Source organism: Cetorhinus maximus, chromosome 15 (assembly GCF_964194155.1).
Source record: "Cetorhinus maximus chromosome 15, sCetMax3.hap1.1, whole genome shotgun sequence".
In the NCBI taxonomy this organism is placed as follows: domain Eukaryota; kingdom Metazoa; phylum Chordata; class Chondrichthyes; order Lamniformes; family Cetorhinidae; genus Cetorhinus; species Cetorhinus maximus.
This window is the reverse complement of record NC_135893.1, coordinates 74,948,010-74,972,866: the sequence shown is the minus strand read 5'-3', so window position 1 is coordinate 74,972,866 and position 24,857 is coordinate 74,948,010. Positions and strand designations below refer to the sequence as shown.

The 24,857-nt window shown below is 43.7% G+C and overlaps 1 protein-coding gene across 3 annotated transcripts in view; it reads right to left on the bottom strand.

Moving 5' to 3' along the window:
* Positions 1 to 501: 501 nt before the first annotated feature.
* The window catches only part of tex2l (testis expressed 2, like), a 134,821-nt gene continuing 110,465 nt past the window's right edge, over positions 502 to 24,857 (bottom strand). For 2 of the 3 annotated variants that reach the window (XM_078558666.1, XM_078558667.1), the window contains exons 9-12: positions 15,351 to 15,491; positions 14,244 to 14,456; positions 5,652 to 5,772; positions 502 to 4,289 (exon numbers count right to left, since the gene is read on the bottom strand). In XM_078558666.1, the coding sequence (XP_078414792.1) occupies positions 4,152 to 4,289; positions 5,652 to 5,772; positions 14,244 to 14,456; positions 15,351 to 15,491 (613 nt within the window). In that variant the 3' untranslated portion in view covers positions 502 to 4,151. Of the gene's footprint in view, positions 4,290 to 5,651; positions 5,773 to 14,243; positions 14,457 to 15,208; positions 15,492 to 24,857 lie in introns of those variants that run through there. The other variant, XM_078558668.1, reaches the window with a different exon arrangement.

The following is a 24,857-nucleotide window of genomic DNA, read 5'->3' as shown; positions in this document are numbered from 1 at the left end:
AGGGAGATTTCTGCGCTCTTTCGTGCGCATGCACAGGTCCCAACTCTCCCTCCTCCCCCTGCCCGCACAGGTAGCGCTAAGTGTTACCAGCCGAGCATCACACTGGGTGGGCCTTAATTTGCCCGCCCATGTAAAATGGCGGCGCGCAGCCGATCGCGGGCGGCGATCAGACCCGGGCCCACCCGCTCCCACTCCTGACCGGCCCACCCGACAGGCAAAAAATCCTGCCCATTGTGATCGCTGCTACCTAGGGGTTCCTAGGTAACACTCCTGTGCATCTGATAAAGGATTTTTTCCACCTATAAAATACTACCATAATAGAGGATAGATAGATAGAAATAAACCCAGAATGAACCATTGCCTGTGCCATATGCTTAACGATATCAACAGATTCACACAGGGAGAGAACACACAGAACTGCAAGATTTCCTAGGCATCAGTAGCACCAGTAAATAAGTTTACTCTAGTATCACACAATGAACCTTTTGAAATACATAGTTTGCACAAATAACTTTTCGTTTTATTTAAAAAAAAACATGCACGCCTGTCAACCATCTTTCCTTACACAAATGTCTTTTGGCGGTAGACCACTAATACGAAGAGAATTCTTTAAAAAATGCTATTACTGTACCAGTGACTTAATCAGGATTATTGCACTTAACACGGTGGCTTGTTATTCTCATATTTCAATAAAGAAGACATGATAAATAGGCAAAACATTTCATTGTACAAATACTGTGACATGCATCAACAAAAGAGGGAAAGTGTTTTCAGTTTGTACCAAAAATGCAAAGGGTTTACAATATCACATTTCTATCCTTTGTAACAGAAGAAGCTGTCCAATAAAGTATTATAAATAGTTACATGAATATTTAGGGTAGACAATCATTTTAAAAATAGCCCCTGCACTCTGACTTTCTGGCAGGTCATTTATCATGCAGGCGTTCTTGATGAATATGTACGGTGGCTTAGAATGAGCACAAATCCCACCACTAAGCTCATCTGAACTTGGGCTATTCCATTTCAACAAAGCATAAATCACTTTACTAAGTCTGCGTTCTGGTAAATTCCTGCTGCCAGTGTGTTTTTATTTCTGCGATGAAATAGAAATGTGTGCACCAAAGCAGATCTTTCAGTCCACAGGGGGTGGGGTGGGTTGTGGGGGTGGGGTGGAGATGGGAGCGCAGAATAGCTTTTGCAGCCGAATTTGACAAAAATTTGATGACACCCTTCCATACTGCGCCTGCAATCCACAGATCCTGGTGGGAGGATTCAGATCACTTGGCTGCAGATAATGCTGGAAGATAATCTTTTTACTGGTAAACTGTGGGATTTATGTTGTTTAAGCGCCATCAGAATCTACATGAATGCTTGATGTTCTTTCAACCTAGTCTCTTATCAACTTGTCCTAAAGTTCTCTGGGCTTCAGTAAGTTGACTGCATTTGTTTGGAGACAGAGGGAGAGTTCCCTCCATTATCAGCCAATTTAAGTGGATTGCTCAGCAACTTTGAGGCTCTTAAGCATATTCGTAGGTTTCCATGCATCTTGGGCACTCAGATGCCCAATCTAAAAATTATGCTTCATTTTGCATCACAAATATCATGAGGAGGAAAATGAGACTGGAGTTTGGGTGGGAATTTCAACTCCTGGCCTGAGAAGAGGCCTAGCAAGTGGTCAGACCGTCTGGGAGTAGCAGTGGATGGCCCAGCTGAATTTAGTGGCAAACAGCAGGGAAATAAAGGAGGGAAACCGTGAAAAGCTGAGTTGCCTGGAGGTGGCCTCTGTTAATTCATTCTGAAGTCAGATGGTAACGTAGGAAACCAGACGCCAATCTTTTACTTAATACCAGATTTATTTACAGAATGCTACATTACAAATGTCTGCCTCCCTCCACTAACCAACATGCAGTATCCCAGAACAATTAACCCAATTAACTAATGAGCCATTCCATTCAGGGAGTCCGGGTTGGTGTGGGAATTTGCTTAAGTCTCTCTTTATACTCTTGAGTATACCGATAAAATAAAATAGGCTATTTAGCAAATTAAAGGGGCACTGTAATAAAAGATAAAACTTCAAAGTTATCTTATATAATTAAATTAAAATGTTGTTTCTGGGACTGATAAGTGTCTCTTTAAATGTTCTTTTTGAAAACCAATAAATCAATAAAAATGAACTGATAAAAGGGGTGACGGGCCTTTATGGGGCACTGTAACAAAAATAAAAGGAAACTTAGCTGATTAAATTAAAACGGTTGTTCCGGGGCTGATGATGAACTCCAGCCTCCGCGGTGCCCACCAGTTGTGGAAGGCAGTCTCTCTTAGTATGCTCTTTTAAAACAAAATGATAAATCAATAAAATAGAAAATTAATGGGGTGACAGCCCCTGATGGGGCAATGTAACAAAAACAAAACTTCAAAGGAAACTTAGAAAATTAAATTAGAATGGTGTTCCTGGGGCTGATGATGCATTCCAGCCCCCTGTGGTGCCAACCGGTCGTGGAAGGCAGACTGTCTTTACATGTGCTCAAGGTACTGAATCAATCAATGCCCTCCACCTGTATATCCTTAACCTTAATAGTACAATTAGCATACCATTAAGCGCCTCTGAGTCCAAATAAGTGCTGAAATGGAGGAGGCTGGGTGTTCTGGAGCAATCAGTGCTTTGGGACGTGATGAAGGGGTAGTGGAGTTTGGTGGCGGGGTTGCCGAGTCCACACAGGAGAAGCCTATACTTCCCTTGTGGGACCCAGAGGAGTACTCATAATCCTCCTGGTCCCACAAAGGAAAGTTTAAAACTTAGCTTATACACTGCCCCAGTAGCCCTGTTCTTCCCCATTCCAACACATACTTTGGGCCCAGCAGGCTTCCTCAAGGCAGCTTGGCTTTACACTGTTTCCTTCCCTGTTTTCCTAGCTGGGCCACCCACTGACCACTCGCTAGGCCTGACTTGCGCAGCGATCTTGTAGACCTGAAAAACCCAGGTATTTTAAAATCAGAACTCAGCAGACAAAGTGGGTAAATTGATTCCACCCATCAGAAACTGGGCACGAAGAGTTAAAGCATAAGGAACAGGAGAAGCGAAGGTTTATTTTTGTTCTGGAGAAGGATGGAGAATGTTCTGGAAAAGGTTTATTTTTGTTCTGGAGAAGGATTCAAGATAAACTCCTTCGAGATCTATAAATTTAGCATTAAATCATTAAAAATTGCAAATAAGTTTATAGATTTTAAGTAATAATTCTTATCCTTTTCTTTCCCTTGAAAGCATTTAAAATCACCCATCAGAGGCTAAATACATTGAGACTGTGCTAACTAAAAATAGCAACAATTGGCACCAATTCCTGAATGGTGACTAAAAAACCTCTGGGTCAAGGGAGGATAAGCAATTGAGGGTTGACTGGCATCCTGTCACCTCTCTTGGACAGTGTGTGTGGGTGGGTAGGTGTATGTGTTGGGTGAATACAGAAGTTATGAAACTCTTCATGGTTAAGTTAAAAAGAAACACTTGCAATTACCTTTCACACCCTCAAGGTGTCCCAAAACGTTTCATGCAAATGAAGTAACTTTGAAGCGTAGTCACAGTTGTAATGTAGGCAGCGTGGGAGCCAATCTGTGAAAGAACTTTCAATGCTGCCAAACCTGCTTTACCTGCACCTTCGGTTTTTATTTCAGATTTCCAGCATCTGCAGTATTTTGCTTTTATATCAATATTCGATGTGACACAAGAAAAAACGGACACCTGAGATAAAAACTGTAGGGCTCCTGGTATCCATGGTACTCGATGCCCTGCATAAATCACCACTGTCAGGAGCAGAGGGAAGGAAAGGGATACATTTCAGGTAGGAAAATACACAATGGAAATCCTCTGGAATAAACTCGGATGCTGCAAGTACTAACTCTCTATTTAGTGCCTCACAATACATTCTGAATGTTACATATGAAGGAACCATTCACACATACATAGCTACCAAAGAACATGTACCAAAGATGGCAGAAATTCAAAAAGGAGCCTGTTTGGTCAGATTTGGTGCTCCATTTGTACTTTGCAAGCATAGTGGGCAGCGGGGAAAAAAAACGACTTTTCTTGGCAGACTTCAGTAGAAAAATAAAATCACCATTCCCGAAACTTTCTTGCCATTTCCAAGAACCAGTTCTTAGAATCTGTCTGTAGAATCAAAGGATGCTTCTGCAGTGACTTCCCCTGGAGATTGCTTGGATTGGTCTGGTTTATTGAGGCCAGAGTGCATGATGGGAATATAGACATCGTCCATATTTGGCATCACAAAAACTTTCTGTAATTAAAAACATTCACTGGATTAGGATTACAGAAAACAAACTTTAATTCATGGGACGTGCCTATTACTACATAATACCATAGTAAAGTATCTCAGGCATGACAAGATCTTTGGTCCATCATAGCCTATCTTTCAATTATCCCTTTCCCTTCTGTAAGATAAGTCATCATTCAAAATTAGATTGAATCAGTGGATGTAAGGAATAATGTAAGATGGGAGCAGGGTGAGTACATGTGATTAGGTCTATTTGCTCTCCCGGAAATTAAACACCAAGACTGATTGTTTGGGCTGAGTGACCTGTTTTTTCCTATGTAAAGGGTTTAACTTGTCTCACTATGTGCAGTGCACTTTCCACTCCTGCAGAACTCCTGTAATGTCAACTTTGATGGTCCAGATGACAGAAAATCTGCTCCCCCACCAGGTCCTGTTTTCTCAACTCTTAAATGGCCAGAATTCCAGGGAAAGAGCACTTAAAGACACTCTGAAGCTCTCCTTGATGAATGACAGCACTGACATTGAGGAGCTTTCTACTAATCGCTCAGAATGGCGACAACATGTCCATCAAGCTGCATCACGTGTTGAGGCCCAACGTCTTAATGACTGAGGCACAGCGACAGCAGAGAGGGAAAGAACAGGAAGCAAATCCTGCACTCAGGATCCCACCACCTTGTGGGACATCCTGCCCCATGTACCCAAAGATCTCAGGTCAAGAATTGACCTATTCGGTCACATGAAGACCCGTGGCAGAAACTCACAACCCTGAGTAGACGTCATCCTCGAATTGAGTGGCAGCCGACGACAACTTTCTGTACAGACGTGTCAACCAATACAAAGGGCAAAACTTAGCATCATCATCAAAAGAGCAAAATTAAGCAGCTAGGAGAATTTTTTCTCAGAGACGGTTGTTGGGACAGGGATTGCACAACTACCCTAATAGCACTGTGGGTGTACCTACACCACAGGGACTGCAGCAGTTCAAGAAGGCAGCTCACCACCACCTTCTCAAGGGCAATTAGGGATGGATAACAAATGCTGGCCTAGCCAGTGACGCCCACACCCCATGAATGAATAAAAAATACTACCAAACTGTACTGAAGGCAGAAGAATGGATTTGAAAGAGAAGTAGATAATAATCTGAAAAGGAACAAGTAATTAAAAGAGTTTGGAGAAAGAGCAGAGAAACAGAACTAAATAGATTATTTTTTCAGAGAATTGGCATTAACGTTATGGGCTGAATCCGGCTCCTTCCTGCTGCCAAATTCTAAAGAATAAATGATTTTAAACGTCACCTCAGCCCTCAGACTGTTAAAACATCAGGTTCCTGTTAACAGACAGAAATGCCTTGCAATTCCTTCCCACCTGAAATTCATGCTGCAATTTCTTCTCAATCCACTCAGTCACATGTGTGAAGGTTACTTCCCGTTCACCCAGCTTGGGTCGTACCTTAAATTCGAGTCGAGGAGGAGTCCGGAAGCTGTACCTAATTACAGAAAACACACATAGTATTCATAGCCTCCTTTCCCATTAAACTACTCAACCTGTTCTGACATTCTTGTTTTCGAATGCAGTTACATTGCCTATGTAAAGACAGTCATTTTCAACCTCAATTATTTTTGTACTGTTATTTCATTACTAATAAGACATATGGAAACGTTTTTATTCTCCAAAAGTGGTGTCCCTCATATCTTGTATACAGATAAACGGCTAATTCTCAAATGCTTGAATTTTGCTATACCTGTTAGTCCAGCTTGTACCCTTTTTCAATAAAACCAACTCGTTCTTAAAGGAGCGGATCTTTCACTCTGATCAGATGCAGTAAAACAAAGGCTACGACTGGGCTCCTGTTTCAGTAATAAAACTGTTCAACCCCTTGACGAAAAGGATTTCACTTTTTAAAGAATAAGCAGATTCACTTGTACTAAGAATAACTTCAGAACCTCACAACTAAACTCACAATCAAAAGACATAAAATTATTATTAATGCAATAAGGGCTCTGGCTCACTTTGTGCTTAGGTACAGAAGACACAGAGGGAAAGCTGTGCAATAGTTGTAGTGGATCAAAATTCAAGGAATGATTAGGAAACAGCAGTAAAAATATACATAGGGCAGAATTTTTCGCCCCATGGGCGGGCATGCGCCCGCCCCGAACAGGAGTGAAATAATGTGCAATGACATCGGCCGAGTCTCCTGACGTCATCGCGCACTCTTGCGATATTTCACTCGGCAGGTGCGAGCGAGAGTGCGGCAGCACGCCCTCCGACAATTAAGAGGCCTATTAAGGCCTTGAATCAATTAATTAAATTGAATTTTTCTCTGCCTCTCCATCCACGGGTGGGATGGGGTATCGGATAGTAAATAAAAAAAACAATAACAATTTTTAAAACTCATTTTTAACATGTCCCTGCTCATGTGACAGGAGTTACATGAGGGGACATGTTTTCCTTATTTTTGAAATCTTTAGTTTTAATGCTAAAAATTTTCAGCTCCCTGAGGCAGCTCTGTACTTTCAGAGAGCTTTCACTGAGTGTAACCCCGTACATGCGCACACTTCAGCACTCACGCTTCTCCCACTTTAGAATTAGACAGCATCAGGTACAGAGCGCCTGGCTGTCAAATGGCTTATAGTTAATGAAAAGCTGCCACATGTGGCACTTTGCCAACAGACCAGGTTGCTTAGGTTTGTTTCCCATGGTTATGGGATGAGAGTATGGGTAGCACAATTAGCCTCAGCATCCCATGATTCAAGCTCACTATTAAGTAACTCATGGAATTTCTGCATATTTGGAAGGTGAATGAAGACAGGTTGAACATGATGGCCCTTATAGTGCAATAGTATTATCTTGAGAGTCAGCAGGCAAAACATAATACACACTTTTGTCTGGAAGGATTGCATATCAATGATGTATTTAATTGTCCCTGTTAGCTACATTGTTAAAAATATGTGATTAATTCCTGAGTAATAAGTAGTTAGATAAATGCACTGCCTAGGATCTGAATCTTGTTGCAACAACTCTTGTTTAACAAAACTGAATACTGAAGGAGGTTGTGGTTCTAATCTGTCACTGCAGGAAATAGTTTAGGTAGATCAGATTTGATTAATTGGGAAGAATGTTTTAAAAGTAGTTCCTTTTGAAGCTTGGACATCCAATCTACGTGAGAAATATTGTTTTCTGTTCTTCAGTTTTTCTACCTTGGCGTGCCACCAAATGTGTTAAAAGCTGACAGGAAGCCTGTGTCACATTTAAGCTTGTTATCATGGATTCAAATGTGAAAGATAGTAGTGAGATGGTGGCATAGTGGTATTGTCATTAGACTAATAATTCAGAAACGCAGGCTAATACCTCCAGGGGAAATGGGATCAAATCCCACCATGGTAGCAGGTGGAATTTAAGTTCAATTAGTAAAAATCTGGAACATAAAGCTAGGTATCAGTAATGGTGGCTATGAAGCTGTTATCAGTTGTTGTAAAAAAGAAACATCCAGTTCATTGATGCCCCTGCTCTGGCCTACATGTGACTGTACAGCAATGTATGTGGTTGACTCTTAACAGCCATCTGAAATGACCAAGCAAGCCACTCAGATCAAGTACAATTAAGGCAACAAATTCTGGCTTTGCAGTGAAAGAAAAAGAACTGCTCAGAGTTTTTATTGTTTTGAAGCAAATATTTTTAAATACGGTGCATGTTGCATTCTAGCTGCTGATTCATTATTGCTTCTGTATAATTTTACTTCTTGCAATAAATCTGACTAATAGATTCCATAAGGCCTGTCAATGTCATGGTTTCCACTGGAGAAATCCAGAGAACAGTTAGTGGCTGTATGATCTCTAATGTACACCTTAGCGGTACTTTTTTTAATACATTAATTTTCAGAATGAGGGCATCTCTATCAAAGCCTGCATTTTTTGGCCAATTTTGCTTTGAACATCAGAATCACAGAATCTTTACAGTGCAGAAGGAGGCCATTCGGCCCAACAAGTCTGCACTGGTTCTCTGAAAAAGCATTCTACCTAGCCACACTCCCCGACCTTATCCCTGTAACCTTGCACATTCTTTCTCTTCAGATAGCAATCTAATTCCCTTTTGAATGTTTCAATCGAACCTGCCCACCACCCACTCAGGAAGTTCGTTCCAGACTCCAACCACCCTTTGGGTGAAAAAATTTTTCCTCACACCACTATTACTCCTTTTGCCAATTATTTTGAATCTGTGCCCTCTAGTTCTCGATGTTCTCTTGAGTGGGAACAGTTTCTCACTATTTATCCTGTCCCTATCCCTCAGGAGCTTGAATATCTCTATCAAGTCTCCTCTCAGCCTTCTTTTCTCCAAGGAAAACAGTCCTAACGTCTCCAATCTATCCTCATAGCTGCAGTTCTTCATCCCTGGAATTATTCTTGTGAATCTCCTCTGTATTCTCTCCAAAGCCTTCACATCCTTCCTCAAGTATGACACCCAGAACCAGATGCAGTACTCCAAATGAGGCCTAACTAGTGTTTTATACAAGTTCAACATGACCTCCTTACTCTTGTACTCAATGCCCCTATTAATAAAGCCTAATATGCTATATACTTTATTAGCTGCCCTCTCAACATGCCCTGCCATCTTCAAATGCTTATGTACATATACACTGAGGTCCCTCTGTTCCTGCACCTCCTTTAAGAGTTAACATGAATAAGAGGAATTGAGAAGAGCCTTGGATTGTAACAGTGGGTTGGAGGCAATGAAACTATGTGCTAGCACGAACCTGGGGAGAATATTTTGAAAGAAAAAAATGATTTTGCCAGCTTTTCTCATTCTGTGAATGGCTATACTGTATTTAAATGTAAATGTAAATATACATTTTTGACATTTAATAATTTGACAAGGTTCATAAATTCAGACTAACTTGAAAATAAATTGAAGCTCTTTATAGTACTTTAAGTGTAATTTCTCCAATTTTAATGACCATGCTTATTTCCTTTTCACTAATTGTTTCATTTCTGAAGCTCCAGATACAAGCCTGATGGTTGCTTTTTAACCTATATCCTTGACTTGATAAATGTGGGCACTACACTTTGAAGTCTCTTTGGTGCTTTATTCGTTTGCAAGGTCAGTACATTTCAATTTATTTCACCCATTCCATTTGAGTGCACACAGTAGCTGTAGGCATATCGATTGGTAATGCAAGGGAGCTGCAGCTGGTTCCCAGTCACATTCACTTTCTATTAAAGATACTTAATGATTTACAGACCTCCCCAGGCCCAGTAAAACTGGGGCCTTAAAGCACAACTGGGATGCAAGGGTGATTTTCTCACTCATTTGGGGAGCTGCCACTTGCAGCATCCAATGCTACTTCTGGGTGGTTGGAAAACATCATTCGTGTAGTTTCAGATGTGTTGGGAACTCCCCTTACCTGTTTGATAAAGGGTGAGCACTCAAACATGTGCTTGGCAGTTGTCTAATGGCCAACCTGTTGCTACAGTGGGTGCTTTGTGGGTTGAGGCAGTTCCAAGATGACACACCTAGCCATGGAACCAAGTCACCTCTCAGTGGTACACCTGATAATCCATTATCTGTAGCATGTAGGTTCACAGTAAACCAGGGGCCTGTTGGTGATTGACCAGCCAACCTATAGGATATAACTAGAATCTGGTCGAGTTGATCTGTCACTGGAGCTGGGGTTCTTCCTACATGGTTCCAGATATTCAGATAACCTGACAATGAGTAGGGTTTTCCTAGCTGCCTACTCAATGGGAAGCTCACCAATACTCTGAACTGATTATTGGTTGGTTTTGGCTGATAAAATCCAACCAGTACTCCTGCACACATCTTACAGTCCTAAAACCTTGGCTTTGCCGAACTGCCTGAGCTTGTGTCCCTATGGGGAAAGTGGACGGCATCCATACTGGCCAAACAAATTCAGCATGTGTAGATTTCCCAGCTAGCTTGGCTTGGATAGATGAAACATGGGGATGCCTTTCTCTGCCTGTCAGACACCCAGCTCACCAAAAAAAACCATACAAGGTGCTACAATTCACTTGGACAATAACAGATATGAAACAAGGCTATGTGACAGGACTGGGCTGTTACAATATTAATAATGAGATCAGTGGTAAAGAGAATGCGAATGCTGATAAAGAAGTTTTAATTCGGACTGTTAAGGATTGACTGGATTCTGCTGGCAAGTCAGCCAAACCCATGCCCTCTACCGCCTAGAAGGACAAAGGCAGCAGATGTATGGGAACACCACCACCTGCAAGTTCCCCTCCAAGTTACTCGCCATCCTGTCTTGGAAATATATTGCCGTTCCTTCACTGGGTCAAAATCCTGAAACTTCCTTCCTAACAGCACTGTGGGTGTACCTACAAGGTTCAAGAAGGCAGCTCACCACCAGCTTCTCAAGGGCAATTAGGGATGGGTAATAAATACTTGCCTAGCCAGCAATGCCCACATTCCACAAAAGAGTTAAAAAGAAAAAAAGTCACCATCTATTGCCGGAGAGAAACTTGCAGAGTAAGTACACAGCTTCTCCAGGCTTGCAGTCTTCCCTATGGTGCAGGGCGGCACTGACTGCACACATGTCGCTTTGCAGGCAGCCCAGATAAACTCTAAGGTGTACTGCAGAGGGACTCCATTCCCTCAATGTCTAGCTGGCGTGTGACTAAACTCAGCCCATCATGCAGGGGAATGCCCAGTAATCTAGCAGCAGGCTTGATGGCTTCATTCTGTGGTGGTCGACTGTACCCACTGCATTTGAGCCAACATGGGATGGCTACTGGGTGATAAGAGCTATCCACTGGTGACATGAACATGGAGAGATGGTAGCATAGTGGTAATATCACTGGACTAGTAATCCTAAGGCCCAGACTAATGCTCATTAGGGTTCAAATCCTGCCAGGGCAGCTGGTGGAATTTAAATTCAATTAATAAATCTGGAATTGCAGGCTAGTCTCAGTAATAGTGACCATAGAACTATCACTGATTGTTTTAAAAACCCATCTGGTTCACTAATGTCCTTTAGGGAAGGAAATCTGCCATCGGGCCTATATGTGACTCCAGACCCACAGCAATGTGGTTAACTCTTAACTGCCCTCTGAAATGGCTCAGCAAGCCACTCAGTTCAAGGGTAAATTAGGGATGGGCAACAATTCGTTGCTGGTCTTGCCAGCGACACCCACATCCCATGAAAGAACTAAAAAAAAATATTGGTCATGACTCTGATTTGTGACCCACCCACATGTGAGCAGCTTGTATCTAACGAAAGTCATGTTGCCACAATTAATGTTATTGAGCAGACCATGAAGGTGCCTAAGCAAAGCTTTTGTGCACTGAATTATTCTGGAGGAGCCCTGCAGTACTCACCAGAGCACGAGTCACAATGTGTCACCATGTACTGTATCCTGGACAACCTCACCATTGTAAGGGTACAGCCACCAAGTATATGGCGAGCAGCTGAGGTAGAACAGGAGGTAAAGGAGGAGTTGGTAACCAACAAATCCTTCCTGGTTGGGCTGTCCCCGATCAGCTCATCTGACTGCAGTACCAATGAATGCAACCCCCTAATTCCTTTTCGACAGCAGTCTCTCATTTTACTTTCCCTATGTTACTGGTCATTGCAGTCTCCTCTTGGCCACGTCAATAAAATAAAAGTCACCATTAAACAAATATTCCAAACTAACTTTATAAATCAAACCATCCGATACTTCATATAAAATTTAACTAATTACCCATTGTTGCTAAATTAGCAGACTGTTTGTCCAACATCCAGTTCTGGATGTGCAGAAATTTCCTCCAATTAAATATTAGGAACACTGAAGACATTGTTTTTGGTCCCTGCTCCAAATATCGCTCCCTGCCTACCAACTCTATCCCTCTCCCTGAGATTAAGCCGGTCTGTTTGCAACCTTGGTTTCACATTTGATCCTGAGATGAGCTTCTGACTTCACATTCTCGTCAACATTAAGACTGCCTATTTGCATCTCTGTAATATCACCTTGTCTCTGCTCATCTGCGACTGAAACTCTTATTTGTGCCTTTGTTACTTCTAGGCTCAACTATTCCAATGCACTTGTGGCTGGTCTCCTACATTCTAGGCTCCATAAACTTGAGGTCATCCAAAATCCTGCTGCCTGTGTCTCAACTTGCAGCAAGTCCTGTTACCTTATCACCCATGTTCACTGACCTGCACTGGCTCCCGGTCAAGTAATGTCTTGATTATAAAATCCTCAACAAAAACAAAAGTACCTGGAAAAACTCAGCAGATCTGGCAGCATCTGCGGAGAGGAGCACAGTTAACGTTTCGAGTCTGCACGACTCTTCAACAGAACTAAGAAAAAATAGAAAAGAGGTGAAATATAAGCTGGTTTAAGGGGTGGGGGGGTGGTGACAAGAAGAGCTGGATAGAGGGCCAATTTTTTGGAGATAACCAAAAGATGTCACAGACAAAAGGACAAAGAGGTGTTGAAGGTGGTGATATTATCTACAGGAATGTGCTAATTAAGGGTAGAAAGCAGGACGAGCAAGGTACAGATACCCTAGTGGGGGTGGGGTGGGGTGAAGGAATCGAAAAAGGCTAAAAGGTAGAGATAAAACAATGGATGGAAATGCATTTAAAAATAATGGAAATAGGTGGGAAAAGAAAAATCTATATAAATTATTGGAAAAAACAAAAAGGAGGGAGAAAAATCAGAAAGGGGGTAGGGATGGAGGAGAGAGTTAATGACCTAAAATTGTTGAACTCAATATTCAGTCTGGAAGGCTGTAAAATGCCTAGTCGGAAGATGAGGTGCTGTTCCTCCAGTTTGCATTGAACTTCACTGGAACAATGCAGCAGGCCAAGGATGGACACGTGGGCATGAGAGCAGGGTGGAGTGTTGAAATGGCAAGCGACAGGGAGGTCTGGGTAATGCTTGCGGACAGACCGAAGGTGTTCTGCAAAGCGGTCACCCAGTCTGCGTTTGGTCTCTCCAATGCAGAGGAAACCGCATTGGGAGCAACGAATGCAGTAGACATTTCTTAGTTCTGTTGAAGAGTCATGCGGACACGAAATGGTAACTGTGCTCCTCTCCGCAGATGCTGCCAGACCTGCTGAGTTTTTCCAGGTATTTTTGTTTTTGTTTTGGATTTCCAACATCTGCAGTTTTTTGCTTTTTATCTTAGTATAAAATCCTCATCCTTGTTTTCAAATCCCTTCATAGCCTTGTCCCTCCATAGCTCTGTAATCTCCTCTGAAATTAATCAACCATCTGAAATATCTACAGTCCTCTAACTCTGGCCTCTTGCGTAACCCCATTTTTAATTGCTCCACCATTGGTGGCCGTGCCTTCAGTTGCCTAGGCCCTAAGCTCTGAAGTATCCTCCCTACAGCCTCTCCACCTCCCTACCTCACTTCCTTCCTTTAAGACACTCCTTAAAATCTACATTTTTGACCAAGCTTTTGGTCATCTGACCTAATATCTCCTTGTGTGGCTCAGTGTCATACTTTCTCATACAATGCTCCTGTGAAGCACCTTGGGATATTTGACTGTGTTAAAGGCACTATATAAATATAAATTGTTGTTGTTGAAGTTGCACATTCCCTTAGTTTCTGTCTTCCTCCTTTGCCTGGTCTAGTGCTCCTATGCTTGCTGCTCCAGTGGCTGCAGTATGGCTGCTGACTATCGTGGGTGAGACTGAGGACAGTCTTGGAGAAAGGACCTTGAGTAGCTCTGGATGCAGTTTTAGGCTGCATCACTTTGACATGGGTGGCAGCAGACTGGGCTAGCTGACTGACAGGCATTAGTAAGGGCAGCAACTGAGTGGCAGGGGTGGTTCCTGATTGGCTCTTGTATGCTCAGCCAGTCACCAACTGATGCATAACTGGCTGTTATTCATGGGTGTGAATTATTATTTTGCTAAACAAAGATTCTGCTCACTCCTCCAGACCAGTGAGCATTGGAACGGTTCACTTTCAAGCAACAGAAATGGACGAACCATATTCGGTCAGTAGGAGGAGGTGGAATGTTGACAGCCAGCACTCCTGCTAGCTCCTGAACCTCTACAGTCAGTAGTAGTGGAGTGTTTGACACTTCCTCTATTTTCTTCTTGATGAACTCATTCTCTGTGGCTTTTTGAAAGTATTTTGATTTGGCAATCTTATCCACAAACCGAAGAATCTTTCTGCTGGTGCTGCCTCCTGCAGCAAACCTGTAAGAACAAGGGAGTTTTGTTTTAAAAATGTCATGAGGTTTTATTTGCTCTCTTATAATCTCTCATGAGACGTTTCCCTGTCCCCACCCCACACCCCCCACCAACCGTCATTAATCTTCCCTCAGGTCAAATCAAGCTGTGACCTGCTTGGTGTGACTTCCCTTCCCAGCAATAATAATGAATGTCGAATGAAAGACGAGAGCTTGTTGTCTGGTTGCCATTGGTTTTTGAACGAGAAGGCTTATGATAAGCAAATTGTTCCCATTATGAAGCAGTTTAATCACAGAATCAGATGTTCCAGCTAGTATGGTGCCTATACACTTGAGTGCTCTGTACTTACACAGTTATATTTCATACTGTTGAAAATCGAGAATACTGGGCAGATGAGGGGAAAGATTACTGAGCGATGACACAGTCGAGAGGTTCACAAGTGTGGGGCTGAAGCTATTTACATAATCATTTTAACCATAAGGGTATATCATGATTGTAAATACATTCTCATCAACAACATACATAGTTAATAATGTATGTTATTATTTATAAGGCTCTACAGTCAGACCTTTACTGCTTCTGTTAGGTCAGTTATTTTTTTCCTGCTGCTCTATTACATGTAATGGTCTAAGTGTCTGAGATTATGACATCATTTGAAAATATAAATATAATCTACCACAAAGGGGTTTGTGGTTGTAACGGCTTTCATACAGGTCTGAACCTCCATAAAATAGCTCTTTCAAAACTAAACGATTCTATTTTTTTAAAGTTATAATTGATGCCTTTTTAAAACAAAACATAAAAGATGAACTATCCTGGATGAAGACTATCTGCCAGCTCACTGTGACACACTAGCAGCAGTCCTTCAACAGCTTCTAATGAAAAAAAGTTCCCTTTTACCCCTCTGCACCAGTTAGACCAAGTTTCTCGCCAATCATCCCTTGCTGTGGCTCTGCTGAAGGCACTTCCTCTTCATCTGAAGATCCAGCACTTGAAGATTCCTCATCGCTATCTGCCAGCACAAATGTCCGGTGCTTACACCTGCAGGAAGGAGTAGGTAAGAATTAACATATCAATCTTTAAGCAAAAAAGCAAATTTCACACTCAAAGGGATGAAATCCATCAGTATGATACTTATTAGCTGTTCTCGCACTCAATTTCTTCCCTTAACTCCTGCAGGAAGCGTTGTTGTAGTCATCAGCTAAACTGAACGGGCGACAGGATGACTGCCAGAGATTGTGATAATGAGCTCTGATTGTGTCAGTTGTTCTCATTAATTGACTCCCCAGAACCTTCAGCTGCCCTAAATATGCCAATCACATCTTACTGCTCTTTCCTGCATTTATACCTGAGCACAAGGAGTTTCTTGTGATCACAAAGATGTGAGGAACGATGGTCGGAAGGTCTGAGCTTCAAGAATGTGGTTATTTGCAAAGAGTTGCTTTGGAGGACCATGGGCAGGAAGAACAATGAAATTTCTCCTCAACTCTGCTTAATTCCCAACATTGGAATTCTCATTGTGCGGTACTTTCCCATTGGTAAAGCACATTGCGTCGGATGCCCATGACAGACTGTCTGCCTCCTATTGTGAACAGCTTAAAAGTGTAACCCAGCACAATGTATGAATGAAGGTGGACACCCATGAAATTTAAAATGAAATTTAAAAAGTACAGTACAGCTATTTGCAAAAAAGCACTCATTGTAATTGGGCAGTGAAATAGATTTAAAAGCTGCTCACTAGTCATTCTGTCTTCTCTTTTTCATAAAATATGACTTCTTGTCACAGCTAGTTTATTAGATCATTGATAAATATGTGACTCTATGATTTTTGACTCTGTATGATTGTTTGATTGCTGTCGTTTTAACCTGTTGTTAATATAATTACCGGTTAAAACTTTAGGCTTTAGCCTGAAAGAAAAGAATAAAATGTAAGTGTGAGGGTAAAAATAGTTTTTATAAAATAGCTGTATCCCTTATTTATCCTTGCCACAAAATTGAACTGCATAGTGCCCATGGTTTTGGTGTGACGGGCACTGATTTAGTATCCACATGGAATCCGTGCTAGGCATGCACTTCTGGTGTGGCCAGTCAGATGCCAACTTGGTAAGGGCATTAGCGCAGAAGTTAGGAGCATGGGCCAGAAGTACACAGAGGAGGTAGACCTTGGCGTTAGTCAGAGCTTAATGCCAATTTGATGCCAGCACTGCCATTTTTGACCCCACAACTCCAGCTCCTCTATTAACCTTGCACAGATGAGCAGGTGATCCACAGCAGGTAGGACACCTCCTTCCCGGCCAGCACTGCTTAAAGGGATCATCAACAACTACTGTAACAGGTTAGTCGTGGATAAATTATTAATTAATTAATTATTGACTCAGTTTGTAGAAGTGCATGGTGGTGGTTTGCAGAGCTGGTTAGTGTTGGAGAAATCTGCAGGGAGTGATACTACACCTGGAGAAGACCTTGGTTGTGACCCCAAGAGTTCTGGTCAGACCATTTGCTCATTATCTTGGGTGTTACAGTTGTAATTCCCCTTGGGCTACAGCATGAAAGGGAGATGAGGCAGAGGAAGCAAAGAAAAGAGGTCAAGTGGTCACAGAGGGAGGAGGAGGAGGGGGAGAAGGGCTCTCAGTTGGAGGTTTTATCAACCTGAGGTCTTCTAGGAGCATTTCTCTTACCTCTTCCTAAGCCAGAACTCACAGAACTCTACCAGTTCTTGCAATCAGTCCTCCAGCAACAGTGCAGGGGGAGGATGGCACTGCTAGTGGCTGTGAAGGAGACCATGGCCCAGAATTTCTTTGTGTCTGCATCCTTCCAGACTGGAGCAGGTGACGTTTGCACCATCTCCCAGTTCGGCATCCACTGCTGCAACAGAGAGGTGTTCTTTGCACTAGGATAAGGGAGCTCACTGTGTTTTCTCTGACCAGAGATTGAGTGCACACATAGGTTTGCCAGGATAATGGGCAGGGTACCATTGAATGCCCACTCCTAGCTCTCTGGGTGCTGGATCACAACGCTGAGAGTACCTGAACTGCAAAGGTTATCAGTCCCTGAATGTGTAGTTGGCATGTGACCGTGCTCACCACATCATGCTACTGAATTCCCCCTATCCTGACAGCAATCACCATGCTTTCATTCTGTGGCAGTTCTCTGTTCCTTCAGCATTTGAGCCACCTTTTCAAACCAGAGGGATAACCACTTTATACCTGGTTCATGATGCCACTCTGCAACCCAGAAACCATTCTAAACCAACTTTTCGTAACAAATTCTTCAATATTACATACAAAATCACCCTTGTGCACTCCCTTAATACCTATCTTCTGGCTAGCTTTGCTACTTAGTGCTTTTATACAATGATATCTCAGTGGTTGCAGCATGGCTGCTGGAAGGCTTTCAGTGGGGAGACTGAAGGTGGCTTTGCAGGTTGCTGTTAGAGGGCCCAGCTTTGGGCTGTATCAAGTGGCTATGGTGGGGTAGCAGTCCAGGCTGCCTGGCTGAGAACAACGCCAGGAGCACTGCAGAATGACAGGGGTGGGAGGACAAATGCTGCTGCCCAGAGAGAGGACAGCAGGGTCCTTTGAGCCATTGCGTGTACCCAAAGGTAGCCCCATCATTAATACTAGTAATCAATCCATTAGAGTACAGATGGCTGGTCCACTGTGAGAGTGGACCAGCCATTGGTGGTGACGATGTCAGGGATCTTGCACTGGCTAGACGAAGCAGGCGTACTCAGGAGGCCCTCATAGCTTTGCGCCAGATTTGCGGAGGATGATGACAACATGCAGTGAGGTGTCCCTGTAGATCCTTACATCACAGTTGGGAACGTTTGACTCCAGTCTGGCTTATCTCAGTGCCAATACCCTATGAGAGAATGCTCCTGTCATGGAGATGCAGCGGAGGCCCTAATAGTTGCTCGATCGCAGGAGGATGATGATGACATGCGGTGAGGACACTCCGTAGATCTTCACATTGCCTCTGAGAATGTCTGACTCCTGTCTGGCCGAGGTCAGCTCGCTTGCACTCCATGATCAGGGCCATCTCAGTGACACAACCATGAAACTTTAGATGCATCTGATGCTCACTTGGTAGAGCAGCGCCGACCTCATCATCAGCACAGGACCGGTCCCAGTCATCACCGGCCAGCTGGATGGCTCCGTTTTCAAATTCTGTCGGAACTTTGAATTCCGGCATCCCTTCACCTATATGTGACCTTTCCCTCCTGTTGTGAGCCAGTTTGTCCTGCATGGATGGAGATGGGGAGAGTGTATCAGGATGCCTCCCGGGCCAGATGATAAGTATGCTTGGCCTGTGTGGGTGGTGAGTGGTCCCATGGATGGGATGAGGACAATTATGGTGCGTGTGAAACAGTGAATGGTGATGTCCCTTGCACTGCCAGTGAGTGAGGGCCCTGTGAGTGTGTGATGGGTTTGTGAGTGTGTGAGTTGGGTGATGAATAGAGTGACTTACCCTGGTGGAACAGAGGAGATCATTCATCCTTTTGTGGCACTGGGTGGCTGTCCTCCTCTGCAGGGGGTTTGCGCAAACCACCGCTGCCACTGCCTCCCAAGCCAGATTGGTGACATTGCTACCCATCCTGCGGCCACAGCAGGGGTAGAGCAAATCCCGTTGGGCCTCCATGGCATCCAGCAGCCACTTAAGGAACCCATCGTTGAAGCGGGGGTGGGGGGGTGGGGGGGAGGGGGGGTGGGGGGGTGGGTGGGGGGGTGGGGGGGTGGGTGGGGGGGTGGGGTGCTACAATCTTTTTGCCTTTGCTGGCCATGTCTCCCAGACAGCGGTGGTGAGCTGGTGGTGATGAGCGCTTTGCTAGCAGCTGCCTTTTAAAGATGGCAGTCGGCGTGATGTAACAGCGGGGTGACGGCCAGCGGGCGAATGAGAGCCCACCCACCCGCCATGGAAATGGCATGTTTCCCGGGAGTTCGGGAAGACACAGCATGAAAACCTGCCATTTTTGTCGACGGGTAGGACACCATTTTACCCACTCACTACCTCAGTTAGTGCAATTCTGGGAAAATTCCACCCAGAGTGTGGAATGAGGGGGGTGAGGGATGTGAGAACATAGATTTGGTCAGAACATAACATCATCCTCTCTGGTTTCAGCTCCACCACTGGCCACACTCCCAGCCATGGTCGCTTCAATAATGGCCAGTACCATCTCATCCATCGAGGCAAGGACGTGTGACTGTGCCTGACCCCCACTGGTTAGGTGGTGCCGCCTGTGGTTATGAGCCACCTTGTCCTGCAAGAGAGAGAAGATTGTCAGTGAGGGTGTGTGGTGTGTTTGGGTGATGTTCCTGTTAATAGTTGAATAGTTGAAAGCTGTGCAATGAGTATGAGGCTTGCAGCAGTGGTAAGTGTTTGAAGGTGAGGTGAGGCTACGAACATTGTGTATGTGTTGTGATTGATAGAGAATGTTGGTAGATGAGTGAAGTGGGTGTGATGATTGGAGCAGTATCTGAGGCTGGTGGTTCAGTTGTAAGAATATGGTAGTTGAAGGTGCATGCAGGAACCTTGACCGCTTATATGGGGCCATTGAACTGATTGCAGAACTGCCACCAGGTCCTTGGAGCTAGGATTGCTGGCCATGATGGTAGACATTGCCACTGCTGTCATAGTGTCTGTGGAGGATTTCCTGTCCCTCTGAGAGAAAAGGACCTCTCTCCTCCTGCACCCAAGGCCCCCATCACTGGATCGGAGAACCTGCAGCACAGTGTTGGGATTGTTGTGGCATATCCACCAGTCTTTCTGCTCACAAACACTTCCCCAGCCACTTCCAGCACCTGCTGCAGCCAGAATGCACTTTGCTTTTAAGTGACGCAAGCTGATTTTAAGGAGCACAGGTTGGCTCAACTGCTGCTGGCCTCAACACAAACTTGGTTCCTCTGCAGAGTTGTACAGTCACTCAGCAGTATGCTTACCACTGGGCAGCATGTCACTATCATTTCAATTAGCAGGACAGCACAAAGTTTGCATGCTGCCCGAATCTCCATGAAAGAGCACAGGAGTCGCGCAATGTGATCCTCTTGTCCAATTACCAACCCTACCCAATTTCCCCCAGTCTCTTTATGATATAATGATAGTGTTTTTCTGAACTCACAGCATCTAGCAGAGCCTTTTCCACAGGCCTCACATCTGGAAACCACCTTCCCCATGACTTTTCACCCATTCATCCTGATGACCATGTGGGACAACTGTGTGAATCTTCCTGCTAGTATTGTAAAGCCGGAAAATTGATCCTCATAAGTGGAAGTAAAAAGGTCCCTGTAGGTCATTGATGCCTAATTTTCTACCTATTCATCAGAAAGCATGGAATAAGAAAAGGCTTGTGGCTTGGAAATTTGAGCATGCCTACAAATTGGTGTGTGGTGGAGGCAGCAGGCGAGGGCGGAGGGGTTGGGGTGGGGTGGTGTGGTGGGGGGTCAATCCCTGAGCCCACATAGGCCTCAGGTGCAGTAGTGGTGGGCCTCAGGCCTCATTGTCGTTGTGGACGCCTAATGGGCAGCCCCAGGCAGCTTTCTGATGAAGAGGATTTGTTGCTTAATTGGGCCTCATGAGACTAAATGAGACTAAGAAAGGAGCAACTGGAAAAAGGGGTGGAGGGGGGCAGTGATTGGGAGGGAGGGTAATGATTGGCAGCAATTGGGGAGGGTGGTGGAGGGTGGTGGGGGGAGGGTAGAAGATTAACTAGACCTCCTTTGCAAAAAGGCGTTCTCTGATTTGTGATCCTAAAATAAACTCACAGATCAATTCACACCAGTTTCTACAGCTGACCTGATTCACATCTGAAACACATAATGTTTTGAAAAGAAATCACTTCGATTCGCTTAAATCACTTCATACATCTTCACAAAGAGGATGTAATTAGAGAATTAAAGAGCTGGAAAAACAATATCTATAAACCAGATGTGGACAATCCTGATTAGCTATTACTAATTTAGAACTTTGCATAAAGGTCACAGGGGCTGTCAGGTCAGCCAGCAGACTTTCCGAATGGCACTGTCACAGTAACAAAGCGGAGATTGGAGAAGGCACTCAGTGATATTCAGCTTCCAGCATGACCTGGATATGGACAAATGAACAGTGATTCAGAGTGAGCCCTGCTACCTTAATCTGTCCAGTTTTAATCATGTCACATTACTACCACAGCTTGACATCTGGATGAAACAAATGGATTGTTTTGGATATAAATGCATAAGATTGGGAAAAGCATCTACATTGTGGTGTCACAGTAAAACTGGCAGAAACAAAATAATATACCCATGAGACATATTCTTCTGCCCACTACAACCATTCTCTCACATTTAAAGACAGGAAGAACCCTTAGGATATGCAGTGTTAGAAGACAAGAGTGTTCCCATTTCAGGAGAATTGATTATATAATAATATATTATTTAGACACAGTAATGCAGATTGATCAGCCTCTATATGCTTTTGTAGGATTTTTTATACTTTTGGAAGCTTACCAGAAACAAGAGCTCATATAAGTGTTTGCAACTTTAAATTTGGACTAGAACAACACAAATATCTTAGCCCTAAATCCACAAGGCTGGATTTCACTGTAAGGGTTGGCATGTGATCACTGGAGAACCTCTGCCACTGGGTCCTGTTGGGCTTCCCAAAGACATATCACTGAATTGTTAAGGTGCAGAATGAGGCCATTTGGCCCATCGTGTCTGCACTGGTTCTCTGAATGAGCAACTTATAGTGCCATTCCCCCTCCCTCTCCCTGTAACCCTGCACATTCTTCCTTTTCAGATAACAGTCTAATTCCCTTTTGAATGTTTCGATTGATCCTGCCTCCACCACACTCTCAGGCACTGCATTCCAGACCCTAACCACTTGCTGTGTGAAAAAAGTTTGACCTCATATCACCTTTGCTTCCTTTAATAATTACTTCAAAACTGTGCCCATGAGGGATGTTTCACCATTATTCAGCCAATGGCACATGCCCCCATGCCACTAGGAGTGCAAATAGGATGTCCATCATGGCTGGGAATCCTGGCAGAGAATGCCAGTGTGCCAGAAAGGCTGCCAAATTCCATCTTGTTCAAAAATAATTGATAGGCACTCCTTCAGCAACAATACCCCATGGTCATACATCCGCCATTTGGCAGCATGGTATGCTGTTTGCTCCCACCAGGAATGGACCAGGAATCCAGGGAATTTTGAATGTGGGGAGTCCTTGCCCCTCTCTTCCTACATGGATACGCATGTTTTGGGCAAGCGGAGGTTCTGCCCCATCAGCAGAAGCCAATCTGGAATTCCCAACTTAAGGTAGTACCCAGCTTATCCTGGTCCCAGCCTAACCTATGTCCCTTTTGCTGGGCTCCCACTGAAATTCCAACAGGAGTACGCTGGAAGAACTGTGGGTGTTTGGGGAAGAATTGGCCAGCTGTACAACTGTGGGGGGAGCTTCACTCCACCACTCGCCTGGCATCCTCACCTTTCTGCCTGATTCTTCAACAACGACACACCTCCTGCTTTCTCAGAACAGCCTCAGCAGGACAGACTGAGAACTGTGTGAAAATTCAATGCCTCGGGGCAAACATGTGTGGACACATCCGGGCATGAACGTGCAATGGAGAAGGTAATTTTCCTTGGATGTGAATGGCAGGAGCTCATGGAAAAGATTATTACTAGAAGGTGTGTTTGTGTGTACAAGAGAGATTGAGCATGAACAGGAACCAGGATCAGAAATGTTCAGCAGTTTTTGGTCAAGGGCTCCACATCTGGCAGAAAAAACATTTGACCCGTCAGAGTTTCCTGATGGTTCATCATGCTCCTTGTCCATTTTATACAGTCTTTGATGAGTGTGTTGCAGCTCTTTAGTAGTATAAAGAAGCTCTTTCTCGACTGGACATTTGCATTTTAAGTTATTTTCTGATTTAGATCCTCCCAAAGTGCTTCTAGGGAGGGAAAGGTGAATAAAATTAAATCGGGTTTCACATGAATTTTCCCTCCATCGTTATCAAAAGCATTTCATTTATGACCAGTCAGACGACTACAGCAGATCTTTTGTTTCACTTCCAAGAAGCACCTTTAAGTAATATTCTATTTATGCAATAAATGAAAATAACGTAAAGCAAAACTTGAGACACATAACGTGGGGTATAACACATAAATCAAAAGGGGATACTTGAAACCTGTACATGGCCCTGGTGAGCCCACATCTAGAGAACTGTGGTGCAGTTTTAGTCTCCCTATTCCAGAAAAAAGATTCAGTTATTAGAGGAACTGGGGTACAAAGAAGGTCTGCACAGTTAATACCAGCACTTAAGGGGAAAGCTTTTGAGGAAAGACTAGGATTGTCAACTGTGATTAAATGGATTCCTGGAGGTTTCATCACATGACTTGCCCCCACCCTCCAGCCATTAATCAGCCAACAAATCCATCATTGTGACACACTGCCTTCCTATGCCAAGTGGAAAGCAAAATCACTCATTACCCAATTGGGCGATGCTTGACTGTCAGCCAAACAGCCTTTTTATTTCCCATTTTCAATATTTTTATATCTGGGAAAGAGAAATGTTCAAATAAAGTGACAATTAAAAAAAAAATCGTTTTAATGCCACGATGATTTCTCTCCAGGGTTGCAACACAGCAGTGTCCTGGAGATTGATCTTCAAATTCCTGGAGACTCCAGGCCAATCCTGGAGGGTTGGCAACCCTAGGAAAGATTATTCACCCTGGGTCTTTTCTCCCTTGAAAAGAGAAGACCAGGAGAGGATGTGAAAAAAAGTATTTAAGATTATAAAAGATTTGGACAGATTAGATCCAAGTTAGCTTTACTGCTGTGTACAGGATCCAGACATGAGGGATCATATTTACAAATTAAAAGCAACAAAAGAGAATAGGAGATAACACTTTTACCATGAGGGTGACATATGTGGAACAGATTTCTAAAACAGGTGGAAGAACAAGAAATCTGATTGGTTTTCAGGAAGGAACTTAGCAGGTTCCTTCCAGCAAATGAAACAGAGGGTTATTAGTAATGTGCCTATAGTTGTTTGGTAGCACAGAACTTGAGCATTGCTGAAAGAAGACATTTTGTCAAAGCTTTTCGTCTTGCACTCATCAGGACAATCTCAAGAAGATCAAAGTTAGGGGACGCAACAACTTTATTTTGTATGAGAGGAGAGTGCTGATTGGTTGGCAAGTGGATTCTGATTGGTAGAGGAGTTGCCATGCAGAATTCACCAGTTAATGGTGACTGACAGTTAACTGCCAAGCATTGCTTGAAATTTAAACCAGGCAGCTTGACTATGATTGTCAAAGGCATTGCCCTGAGGAATGAACCAGCGAATGGCTATCACTTATTTTGTTTAGCTGAAACAAGTGCAATGTGTGTATATATTCTTTCTGTCTGCAAAGAACAGGGCCCTGTGTATT